Below are 12803 nucleotides of genomic sequence, written 5' to 3'. Positions count from 1 at the left end.
TGTTTAATGTATCAAAATTACTGACCACTTAAAAAACAAGCAGTTCCCACGCTCAGCTATGTTAAGCATAAGACCTTCCTTTAACACTTATCTTGTTGTTAGTATTTCAACAAGCTTTTGGTCTCAAAACCAGTAAGTACTCTATTGAAAAATTTGGCCTGGAGAAATTACTGTAGGCTACTGTTGTTTTTAAGAAAGATCCAATATAATTTGTATATAACCAATAAACACTGATTTGAAGGTAAACCAAAATTCTGACAAGTTCTGGCAATAGCAGGAAGTCTGCTTATACATGGGCAAATTTTAAGTCAAATTCAACGAATAATGTTTTGCATATATACATGATTAAATGATTGAATAAACAAGATTAAACCAAAATTAACTTTTTTTGTATACTAGATAAACCTAAAAACTATGTATAACCAAGGCTATAAAAAAACTTGGTTACAAGCTTTTTTACAAAAAAATTCCTTCTCTTCACATTATACTTTTATATGAAGATGAAAAGAGTTACGTTACAGGGGTATCTTTATTGATTGTAAAGAGCTATAATTTATACTATTAAATTATCTGCGTGATTATTTTGAGTGAAGTACATATAATCCTATAAGGAAGGCTAAAACTTTAGTTCTTACTATCAAAAGTTTGAGAAAAAGCATGCCATAGAGTTATAGAACGTATAAAGTTGATCAGTTAAATAAGGTCTAGAGGAGATAAGCACATAAAGACATGAATAATTGAGAAACTTTTATGCCATTGTCTGTAACACAATAAAGAAAAGAATTTAGTCATTCTTTGTCTGATATTTCATTGTCTGTTATCCTTGCCTATCCAGAGACTCCTGGTGTGTCGCTGGAAAAGGTGGTGGTTCGTGTTGGAAGGTCGTCTTCTCCTCTACTACAAATCGCAGCTAGAGTATCTGAACCTCTCACCGTGTCGAGGGTCACTCAACATGGGGCTTGCGGCGAGCGTTCGACCAGGAAAAGGTTTAGAGCTCACTGTCATCACTCGTTCCCAGACAGTCACTCTGGTGAGACGGTAACGTAAGAACAACTCCTTTTGTAGGAACAAAGACATTTAAAAATATTTTGGACTGTCATTCAGAGGAAAAAAGCAGTGCTAATGCTATAGTTTAATACAGCTAGTTGTACTAGTGGCCATTTTAATTTAGCCCTATAAGATCAATGTCAAGCCTTAAGAGCCGACTAATAAAATTACCATGAATTGTTCCCCATAAGAACAGTATTACACCAAATGCAGTTTTATACCCTTATTATTTACTTTACTTTTTTAATATTATTTAAATGATGAAGTACAACAATGTTTGAGATTTTTTCTGAACAATCCGTAAAATTTAAAAAATTGAGAAGTATTTGGATGCGTATTAATTATAATTATATCTGTAAATGAGACGTATCTCATAATTCTATAACTAAAAGTAAGGTTATAAAATTGCTGATGTTTAACGTTTTTCTTATATGGGATAACTCAAGGTTATATTACTATAGAAAAAATACAAGAGTGGTATGAATTACGTGGAACCTAATTAGTGTACAATAGAATTATTTTTATAATCATCTAGCATGTCAATTCATTTTACCCCTAAACGCTTTTACGACCATTATTGAAAGATAAAAGAATATTTATGGGATAGTCTCATTCTATAGATAAGATTTATATGTATACAATTAATTGCACTACAAGAAAGACTTGAAAGTTTTTTTTGTGTGTATGACTTTAGTTATATCTTACAATGAGCCATCTCCCTAAATTGTATGACCAAACTTAATTAAGTATATAAAAGAGTTTGATATTTAAATTTGTTTCTTATTGACTAAAGGTATTTCAACACAGTCAGCTCTTACTGTGGTTGTGGGTTAATTAATTTAATGTGAGCGAAAGTCAAATAATTAATGACTTCACACAGTACAATCATTTTTACAATTTTTGTATATAATTCCAGTGTCTATGCGTTTTAGACGTACATTTTTCCAGCATTTTCCTCCAAATTGAATGATCTTTTACATTAAAAAAAATGAATCACAAATCTCTGTTTCTAACTTTCTTGTTTTCTGATAAGATATCTTTGATTTTTCCTCTAAGGATGTGATCACAAGTGGGGTTATATAATGAAACATGACTTTTGCTGTAGATTTCCTCAAATACAATAAAAAATGTGATTACTATGCAAATTTGATTTTTTCAACAGTATTTTAAAACTTTCTATAACCTTTGGTTACCAATCACAAATTTTGTAAAAGAAACCAAATTACTCAAAATTTAATAAGGTGAATATATTTTATAAAATGGATGGGTATAAATACAAGAGTGATTATGAGTTACGTGGACCTAATTAGTGTACAATAGAATTCTTTTCATAATCATCTAGCATGTCAATTTATTGTACCTCGTAGCAGATCAAAATTAGATGTCTTTTTAGTTTAATTTTTAACTTCATTAACCATCTTATACAAAGTATGAGCTCGCCACATCATCTGTCGTGTAACAGACTTTACTGCGTGCAAAATTTCAAGTCTATAGCTCATTTCATTCTCAAGATGTCCTGTGGACAGAATAGGCAGTCAGACATAAAATAATAGAAAATACATTTTTACAACTCTCTTACAACCATGATACACAATTGGACATGTACCATCATATAACTCATTCTTGTAAAAATTAAGTTTCATGTAAAATTAAAAATCTACAGATGAAATATTTTTCAAGATATCTTGCCATGATACATTTACATTTTTCTTAACCCTGGATGGGAGGGCGCGTTCACTGATCCCACACGTACTAGGTCGCGTGGTGTACAAAAGACCGCTACTATGTAATTGCTGTCTTTAAATCATTTTATAATTTAGGGGGGGATTATAATACTGGCTTTTACATACAAATTCTTATTGATCTAATAAAAGGATTTGGGAATAGAATAATTTTTAACTGAAAATGTGTTTCAAATGTAAAAAAAAATCATTTAATATTTTTATATTTACTACAAAACAAAAATTGTTTTTAATAAAAGTTTTTAGTATAAATGATAGGAGATATAAAGTTGTAGCTTTAAATAGACCAAATAGGGACCAATAGACAATAAGACAATATTCTTTATTTTGGCATGTTTCTTTAAGAAAATACAATGGCGCGTCAACATGTGATTAATCTTTTGCTTTTAACAATTTTTATTTGTATCTATTTGTTGTATTAATTTTTTTTGTAATGTTTTTGTCATCTCCATAAGGGTCGCTCCACTAGCCAGTTCTGAAGTTCATTTTTTTAAAACTGGTTTTTTCCTCTCTTGTCCTTAAGGTTTTGTGGCAATGAGTTGATGAATTATTGACGGCCAATGTATGAAGGTTTTTTTTTGCTAAATGTTGTTGTGTGGTGAATAGGAAAGACTGTAGTCGGTCTCTGCTTTCTCCTAGTGTTGTAAGAATGGTTAATGATCCCTTCATTCTCTTGGGAAGGTCCAGCTGATCTGGTGTAGGGGATGACAACTGCATAGTATGTAGAGTGATGTGACGGTTAAGATCTTAAGATGACTTGAGAACGCTTCTCTCGCAAGCGTATCCTTGTAGGGCCGTAGGCCTGCAAGTGTTCTAATAAGCCTTTTTTTTGGAGGATCAGGATTTTGTTAAGGTTGCCTCGGGATGTTTGAGCCCCAAGAAATTTAAAAATCCATATCTAATGTGAGATTCCACCAATCGCGTAGTAGGCTGTTTTGTGGCTTAATTTCCCGGGCCTCCCATCCACATCATTCTTTTGACTAACATAATATCCCAGATGTAGAGTTATTCTTGGTCAGTTGCATTTAATATGAATCTCCCCACGGAAAGGTCAGCATCCAATTGTGAGCCCCAGTAGTTTTGTTCTTTTGTTCTGTCTGAAATATTAGGGAATATCTCTGGTATTTTCTTCATTGTCTTCTGCTAAAAATTGATATGGTGTTGGTTTTGGATGGATTGATAGCTAAGGTCGTTTTGTGGAAGACAGGTATTGGAGTGCTTTGGTCTGTAGATGGATTATTAAAAATGCTAGTTACTAAATTTCATGTGATGTGTTCATTTGGCAAATAGAAGAGTTTTATCGTTCTGCGTACATTATAGTCCTCTAAAACATTGTCATTCATTGATAAAAACAGAAATAGTCGGTTGGTGGAAAAGAATAAATAAAAAGGAGCAACCCAGTACTGAGCCTTGAGGCACTCCTTCTTCTCAACTGGGCAGTGGCTGTTGATCTGTATACACATTTTTGTTCCATTCAGATTTTGTTGTAATTTACAGTAATATTGTGTGCGATCTTTCAGGTAGCTAGCCACCCAATTCTTTTGCTAGGCCGTCAATACCTAAAGCCAAGAGTTTTCTCAGGATGAGGGTCATGACCCCAAGCAATCGTAGAAAGGGCTTTGCTTGTAGTCAAGTAGAATAGCTGAGAACATGTTTGCCATTCTTCCAGGTTGTCCTGTGATTTTTTCAAGTAAGATTGGTAACGAGCTGTTAGGTGGTGGATCTACCTTTGACACAACGAAAAATCCCATGTTGATTTTTTGTAATAAGTTCATTTCTTTCCATGTAGTCTAGCATTCTTGACAGAGCAATCTTTTCTATTTATTTTTGAGAGTGTTCGATAATGTAGACGCAGATAGGGCGGGGTAATTCTCTGGTTTGGATGAGGGAAATCCTTTCTTGTGTTTTGGATATATTTTAGCAGTTTTTAAAGCAGAGGGGAATTGTCCGTGTGAACTAAAATGATATTTGTTTATTATTGCTGCACTAATGGAGGGTGAGCCTAGTTGTTTGGCATCAGTGTTTTTACGACCTTTGATGGGAAAGCCTCGTCTACTCCACCAAGATAACTTAGATTTTTTAGTGAGGGATATTTGTTATTATTTTTTTTTTTTTTTCTTTTATAACACTGTGCAATGGAACTTCCTTTGTGATTAGTAGGTTTTAAAAATAGTAATCGGGGTATCCACTTTGTGGGAGGGTAAATTTGAGTGAGATTTATTATTGCTTGTTTTTAAATTGTTCCCGATTGTTATCCACATGTGGAAGCCTGCTATTTTCGAAAAATATATTAATTAAGAGTGTTCAGCCACAAGAACAGGGTTATCCTCTTATTTTGCCATCCATCTCCAACTGCATATTTAGCTACAAATCACACAATCAAGTCACAATTCACAAATCAAACACCCAAAAACACACACAAAAAACATCAAAAAACACATCACATCACAATCACAAACATCAACAAAAATCACACACCAAAACAAACCACAACACACCACACCCAACATCCCTCCAGCTCTTGTTTTCTTGTTTATTTTGTTTCTCCCGAGTTGATTGTGTCCCAGATGGCTTGTACTCTTGTTGTCAGCCTGATTAAATATACTTTCTGCCTGATTTTATGACTTCGGTTTGAGATTTTCGGAGTTTTAAGTGTCCGTAGGTTTTCTTTTTTTCTGTCATTGCTATTTTGTCCATCATTATTTCCAGTTAGGTTCATATTCTGTGTAAGGCAGTTTTAGAAAGTCTTCTTTTAGAATTTTTACTTCTTCATCGTATTGTACATTAAAGCTTGCCTACTTTGGTTTTGCTTTGTACTTTTTCTTCTATAGGTCATACATGGTCTAGTGTTTGTGCTGTACTGTTGTTAAAAAACAAGTTATAGCTCTCTTTCAACATTCTGGTGCAGCATGCTGACGCTCTCCCAAGAAAGAATTCGTCTTTAAGTATGTCAAAGATTTTTCCTTGAAAATATTCTCCTCACAGTAGCTTCTTTCTTAGAGGGACAAAATTTGTTTGGCATGTTGACGGTGCAAAAATCTGGCTAGTGGTGATCTGATAATCACCAAGTCTGTACTACTGTGAAGTTTCACCATATCGTCTTCTGATATGTTTGTTGGCAAATACAATCAATAGATGTTCTGGAGTGATAAGTAGTCCTTGTTCTCTGGGAGAGGATTAGCCCGCCCTTGATATCCAAAAATTTGATAATTCAATTCCCTCAAAGAAAGTGTTGTCTGTATTTACGGTTAATCTGTTCTATAGTTGACATCTCCCACATTAAGATTTGGAGTTTAGCTTCAGCTTTTATTATGTAGTTAAGTAACGTCAAGCTAATATGTCAAAACAGCTAATTTGACTTGTCCTCCTGGGAGGACGATAAACAACCACAGTACAAATAGAGTGTTTTTATTCTGGATATTAAATGTTTTGTTAATGTGCGAGTTTCACATACCAGTTCCACGTTCCTATTAGATACTGTCCTATTGCTTCCTGTTTTTTTTTTAGGTTTACGTATTTTCCTGATACATAGATTGCAACTCCTCCCATTTTTATGAAGTTTTTTCCTACTGTAAGATGCTTACTTAATTCATATCCACTAAATCAACTTGGTAAGTAATAGCTTTTTCTGTGCTCAATCCATGTTCAGATGAAGTTATCAAGTATTGGTTGGTTTTTAGAATCATTCATTAAGATGGTTTATTCTCTCTACCTTTTTTTTTGAATAGTCCTTGGATCATTTTGATGAAATATAGTTTATGCGGAGCTATTTCATCTTGTGTAGTGGATAGGAATCTCCAAAAATATTTTTGATTTTGTGTGTTTTTTTGTAGCCTGTTTTGTGCCTTGTCTTTTCTTGGTACGTCGAAATTCCTAAAAAAGAGAGCTTTTTTCAGTATGGTAATATTGATCTGAAGAGGTGGTTGTTCGTGAGTTTTGTCTCATGTTCCATTTTCCTGGGTTTCTTGGTGGTCTTTCACCTACTGTAATGGGTTGGCAGCAATGGTGTGGTGTGTCATGGTTGGTGAGTTCTCTTGAGTAATCTGGCAAGGGTGTGGTTATTTACCCTTCTCCGTATATTTTCCTTCCAGAGTAGAGGCAACTGTGTAGTCTGAAGTGTAAGAGATTGACTTACTGGGATGTGTTCATCTGCTTGCGTGTGTAGGTACTATGTGTGATTCAGCCCTAAGATTGTTTTGCTAGATCATTGTCCGATATAACTGTTTCATCTTGCTTCACACCATTTGCTTAGTGTGTCATTTGACCACTGGATGAGAAAATATTTGAAGGTTTTTTTCTGTGGTCTTGTAATTGCCACAACTGCAGTGTGATTTTTTTTTTTTTTATTTTTTTTTTTTAGAGTTGTAGAGCTCCTCTTCTGGGAATCCTTTGATGTTCGTAAACAACCCCCCACCCCCCAAACCCCCCCCCCACCCCCCACCCCCCCCCCCCGCAATTTGTGGTTCCCCCCATAAGGGGGGTTTGTTTTTTTATTTTTGTTTTCCCCCCACCCCCACCCCCCCTTTGATATTCGTGGATAGATGACACATTCATAACCCTAATTTTTGTAGCTCCAGTTTTTTCAGGATTGTTTAGAACACTAGTACTTTGTGTTCATGTTTGTCAATGGTTGAGTTTTTTTATGTCATCCAGTTGAAAAGGTTTGAGTTTCTTTCTTTATGGAGCTGCATGTTGTCATTCCTTGTGGGTAGAAATGAGAACATTAGAGCCTGCCACACTGTTTGTTGCACCTGTACTGAATGGTGTAGGATTTTATCAAAATAAACATTTCTACAAAACAAAATATGTAATTTAAAAGAAAGTAGATTAAAAACTAAAATGCAAAATTTTTGAACATTTAATATAAAAAACCTAATAACCAACCGTAGGGTTTAATAATTGAATCATCAAATCAAATAAAAAATTAAAAATAACTTACAAACATGCTACGGTAAAACAATTTTTCGCTCAAACTTTTTACTCTCTTCACTCATCATCGTCTTGTATCTACTGACACTCCCCTATTCTGCAGCGGCACATGTAACACAAGCAAAGGATGTGTGTTCCCGGCAGATGAAGCGTTGACTTTGGAGGGGCACCTCCGTGTGACTCTTTCGGTTTTTGGCTCTTGGACAAAGAACACACCTTCCAGTTTCACGCTGATTTTCCTTTGGAACCACTGGACGGGCTGGTTCTGGTTGGCCACACAGTTGCTGGATCCTTTTCCTAGTAGCACAAGGCAGTCGTGGCATTCCTGCCCATTTTTATCATTTGAGGGTTACATAGATCTTTTCCCAGAGATTTTATGAAGTTTCTTTCTGTCACCTGCGTCCTCAAACGTTAACTCCGCAGTATCACAAAACTGTTGATGCCAGAATATGGTTCAGCATGGAGAAGAACACAGTCAATGGCCCATCGGTTGCTTTTTTTCTGGAAACAGAGTAGGCTGCTTTTCATTTGATCCTCAGGTTGTCTACCCCTCCTTTGCATTTGTTGTAGCTTGGTTAACATAAACGGTTTTTGTTTGTCACCCAAGTCTCCTCGTACTATAGTGTCCACTATGCATGGAAAATGTTGAGGAGAAGTAACACAACTTTATTGGACCTAGGCACAATATGACAGTAAATGTCATGTCCACTTTTGGTCAGGCAAAAAAACATGAGTTTAACCTTCCTTATTTTACTCTCTCTATAAAACATGGGGTATCTCACGATTTTATTTTTTTTCAATGTGCATACTGAAGTAAGGACAGTGGTTTTGCAAAAGATTCTTTGCCAGAGGTATTGATCCGTACCAGTTATCCATTGTCACATGGCGGTTCCGGTCCCTGAAAAATCGGAGCTATACAACCAAATAGCTACAATCTTTTGATGGAGTTACTGTGCCTGTAGGGTCCTGGTGGTTGTCTTGCCGGATATATCCTCCAAATTTGGCAGTGGTTAATATGTCCTTGCACTCACATAGTCCCAAATATCTTTATGCCATTAACTAGCAGGCTTGTTTGGTAAGTTACTGCTGCACTAAACGAACATTTACCACGAAATGCTCGGAGCATTTCATCAAAACCGTTACAAAAGCACTCAGTGCATAATGTGCTTGGCATTTGCTGTGACAAATTCCTCCAAATATGTCACGTATTGGTGCAAAATTTGTCTAGAGCTTTACGCTGGGTCTTCTGGATCTAATGTTCATCAAAAATCTTAATGCTCTCAGCAAAAACTTAAAGCCTCACTTGCAAGGACATGGCTGACCTAGAAATACTCAATGCCAAGCGATTAAAGAAAGAAAACGCGAAAAAAAGAATAAAGCAACAAGAACAGAAGAAGAAAAGGCAGCACTTAAATCACAAGAGAAAAACGCCAAGCCACACAGACCCGTCACCTGTTGACCATATAATCTTCTAGTTTTGTGTTGAAGAAGACTCTTCCTGAATCATTCCTGCCAGGTTTAAAAAAGGACCCCAAGTAACAGCGTGAAATTTCGTCATGGGTGACCCCCCCTCTGTTGACTTTGGTGTCTTCATCTCTCTGAGAAAGTATTTTGTCCTATTTTTTTTCAATCGCAAATGTTTGTAAAATTTACAATTTTATCCCACAAATTCGTTCCTGAAAAAAAGAGTTTCCAACATTCAATAGGTGAAGTTTTTGTTAGTGGGCATCACCTACGTTGGAGAAGGTAATCGTACGCCAAGTCTCTCACCTCGTAAAGTGATTGTATCGCCGTAACTTTGGCCTTCGTAAATTTCTCAGTGTTCATATGGGTATCCCATCTCTGTTACGTTGGTCCTTGCCAAGAAATAAAGTTCTCTCCTCTTCTTTACATGACCTTCGAACATTGAAAATATTTTTCATGGTCGTGCCAAGTCATCAAGCGAAACTTCTCTGAAGTTTGCTATCATGCTCACTGTTAATTCTCTTCATCTTTCTGATTGTTCCGATCCTTCTCTCTCAATTGGATTTTCATCAATTGTTTCTATGGTATTCAATTGTTCAACAGCTCCGGAAACAAACTGTCCTTCGTAAACGCCTCGTCTTCTCTCTCTTGCATCTGCGGCACGAGCTTCTTTCATATTTCCTCCCTTTCCATACACTTTGCATCAAATTGCAGTAAACGTCTCTCTTCGTCATCCATCACACACACAATATTACTGTAATATAATAAAGATAACTTTTAAAACTGAACAACGATATTGCATAATACCTAATCAGTCACGTGGTGTAACAAAAGGTTCCGCACCAACAGTTCACACTAGAGGGCGCGTGGTTGTAACAACAGACACGCGCACCGCTTGAAATAGCTCTACACTGCCTTCGTCTGTCCTTGAACGAAACTGGGCTTGAGAACGATGGTTTCGGAGCGGGATTTGTGCCGGAGGGAGAGGTGGGGAATAGATGTGCTAGTAGGAGGGGGGAAGTGCGAGGCTACGGGGTCTTTTCTTTTATAAACAATAACGTGTCCTCCTGCGGATGTTTGTACAGCCATGCGCCCTCTCCAGGGTTAATTAAGGTTATGGTCGTCATGGCCAGTGTTTAGATAATAATAGTTCCGATAAGGTAGGGAAGGTAGTACACAGGGACAGAGTGTGCTGAAATCAAATTCTTTGGTGGGTGTTCAACAAACTTGTTTATAAACATTAGATTTTACCAGTCTATTATTTTTGAATTTTTACCTGTGAAAATAAGCATACATGTAGGGATTATAATATGTCTCACTACATGTCAATATCTCGTTATTGATTGTTCTCTGGGCCTTAGTTTAAAAATTTATTTCGTTCTGCTATTTTTCTCGTTGCCAGTCATGGTTACCAATAAGATCAATGATGAAAATGTTTCATCTAATCGTTCAGCCAAATCTTCCATGGCAGCAGGGAGCATGCAACATTCATTTGAACTCAGTATGTTGCCTATAAAGGAGATGAAGGCAATCATGACAAATTTTCAAGTTTATAGGTCAGGGTTTTGGACATTTGCCATCGTTAAGGTTATAAAAGGTATAACACATATTATACCTTTTATAACCTTAACGATGGCAAATGTCCAAAGTCCTCCTGTTATCCTTTCAAACCTTCCATCGTCAGTAACAAACTTTAAACAAAAAATCTGTGTCAGTTTGTTTTCCAGATATCATACAAACTGACAGACAAAGACATAAATGACATTTTTTTAACCCCTTGAGTTATAGGCTTCACGTAAGCAATCAATATCAGGAAATGATTATACTCACATTACAACCATTACAACATATACCAAGCAGTTTAAGATGAATCTGTGTAGTATTACTACAAAATGAAATGTTGTTTTATCATGTATTTGTAAGTCTGCCAAGTCTTACCCAGCAGGGATCACTTCTGGCTGGTTTTATACCTTCCAGTTGAACCCACCACTGGGCATGGCAAAAAACCGATGTGTCACTTCAATCTGGGCAACCTTATGGATGTCCAGTAGCGGCACATCACTAACCGCATATGTCGAGATTCTGGGGTTCATGGGCAATTCGATAGGTCTAGTCTACTGTGAGAGATGACTGTTGGAGTTGGTGGGGTATGTTCCCTAACCTCAGAGGTTCTTGCTAACCTCACCAAGGGTATGCCACCCCCTGCCTATTTTGACTGGAGAGGCTGGTTCAGAAGCTGGCCTCCCCTTCTTCCAGGGAGACATGACTTTGAGATGTAGTGCCCTAATTCTTCTTCATAGATCTCAATAGGAGGCGGCCCCTACTCACCTAACCTTACCCATCCTGAATATCCTGTCACTCCGGAAGCAGCGCCAAAGGTTCATATAGGACCAAGTGCAATTTATAAGCTTCTTGTCCTAAGAGAAAAAAAAAGAAAAAAAAGTTTGCCAAGTCACATTTTATTTCTTTGTTTGCAGTTTGTTTTAGATGAAGCAAGGATCGTGAAGGAAACAGGATTTTTTTGGACATCTTTCACCTGAAGAAGAGATCAGATTGTAGATCTCGAAAACTTAGTTCTGCTGATTTTACTGTCTCACTGAACGATGGAAAACGTCCGGAAAAATCCTGTTTCCATTGTATATAATTAATATTGTTTTTCCAGACCATTCCCATAAACACCATAGATTTCAAGTGAATAAAACATTTTACATGTAGAGGGTTTCACTGAATGTGTTGTTTTCTATATGTTACAGAGGGCAGGTAACCGATTGGACCATGAACAGTGGTTACAGTCTCTGATAGATGCAATGGCTCTACTGGTACTGCCAACACGTTCAGTGCAAGGCCTGTCATGCATTTCCGCTACTCCAGCCAGGTCTGTATTCTCATTGGTCACAGTAAATTATTTAGATAATATTCAGGTTAAGATAGGGAATAAGAGACAAACCTTAATGGAAAAACTATATAAGCCAAATCAACCAATTATAGGTAGCAAAATATTGAAAGATCCAACAAAACAAAACAAAAATGTAAAACATAATTTTTGTTTGGAGTTACTTACAACTTTTCTGACATTTAACCATATAGTCTTAAATTAATAGGGTTCTCCCTTGGACCAAAAGGAACCTTTGTAAGAAGTTTCAGGTCTCTTAAACCAGGACAATGACATGAGTTTAAGAAGCTTTGGACCCTTAACAATAAACACTGATGTTATGCCAATACTGCTGACTCCAAGTAGTACTCTAACCTGTTAGATAATCGTCATTTAATATACAGTATATCTCATCTTTAATAAATGAACTAATGCTTGTCTTATTTCCAGGATCACCACGAAAATTTAATTGAAAGAATAAAGAGCTTCAGGTGCCCTTCTTATTCTTCAGCCCCCAATGATGATGGAGCAATCCCTAAACAATTCTGGCAGTTACGAAACATCCACCTCCTCGTCTCACAGCTCCAACATCGGTCAGAGTTCCTCGGAGCGTTGCATGTTGCGGAGGGTGCTGTCAGACAGTCGTACTCAACTGCGGAGACCTGTGCCTCACCGCAGCTCTGTACGCCTCAGCAAGATCGCATTTAGTGACACGTCTATACCTGTCAGCACCCGTACACAGCAGCTCT

The 12803-nt window shown here is 36.7% G+C and overlaps 1 protein-coding gene across 1 annotated transcript; it reads left to right on the top strand.

The window, feature by feature from the left end:
• Window positions 1–835: 835 nt before the first annotated feature.
• LOC124370326 (oxysterol-binding protein 2-like) lies at window positions 836–12598 on the top strand (the record flags this gene model as incomplete). The annotated part of the gene is given in 3 exon segments (XM_046828616.1): window positions 836–1030; window positions 11936–12057; window positions 12505–12598. Coding segments are annotated over 3 exon segments (336 nt in total), but the record flags the coding sequence as incomplete, so codon positions are not given.
• Window positions 12599–12803: the final 205 nt, after the last annotated feature.

Source organism: Homalodisca vitripennis, unplaced genomic scaffold, assembly GCF_021130785.1.
Source record: "Homalodisca vitripennis isolate AUS2020 unplaced genomic scaffold, UT_GWSS_2.1 ScUCBcl_81;HRSCAF=1011, whole genome shotgun sequence".
Lineage (NCBI taxonomy): Eukaryota > Metazoa > Arthropoda > Insecta > Hemiptera > Cicadellidae > Homalodisca > Homalodisca vitripennis.
This window is presented reverse-complemented; position numbering and strand designations above follow the sequence as displayed.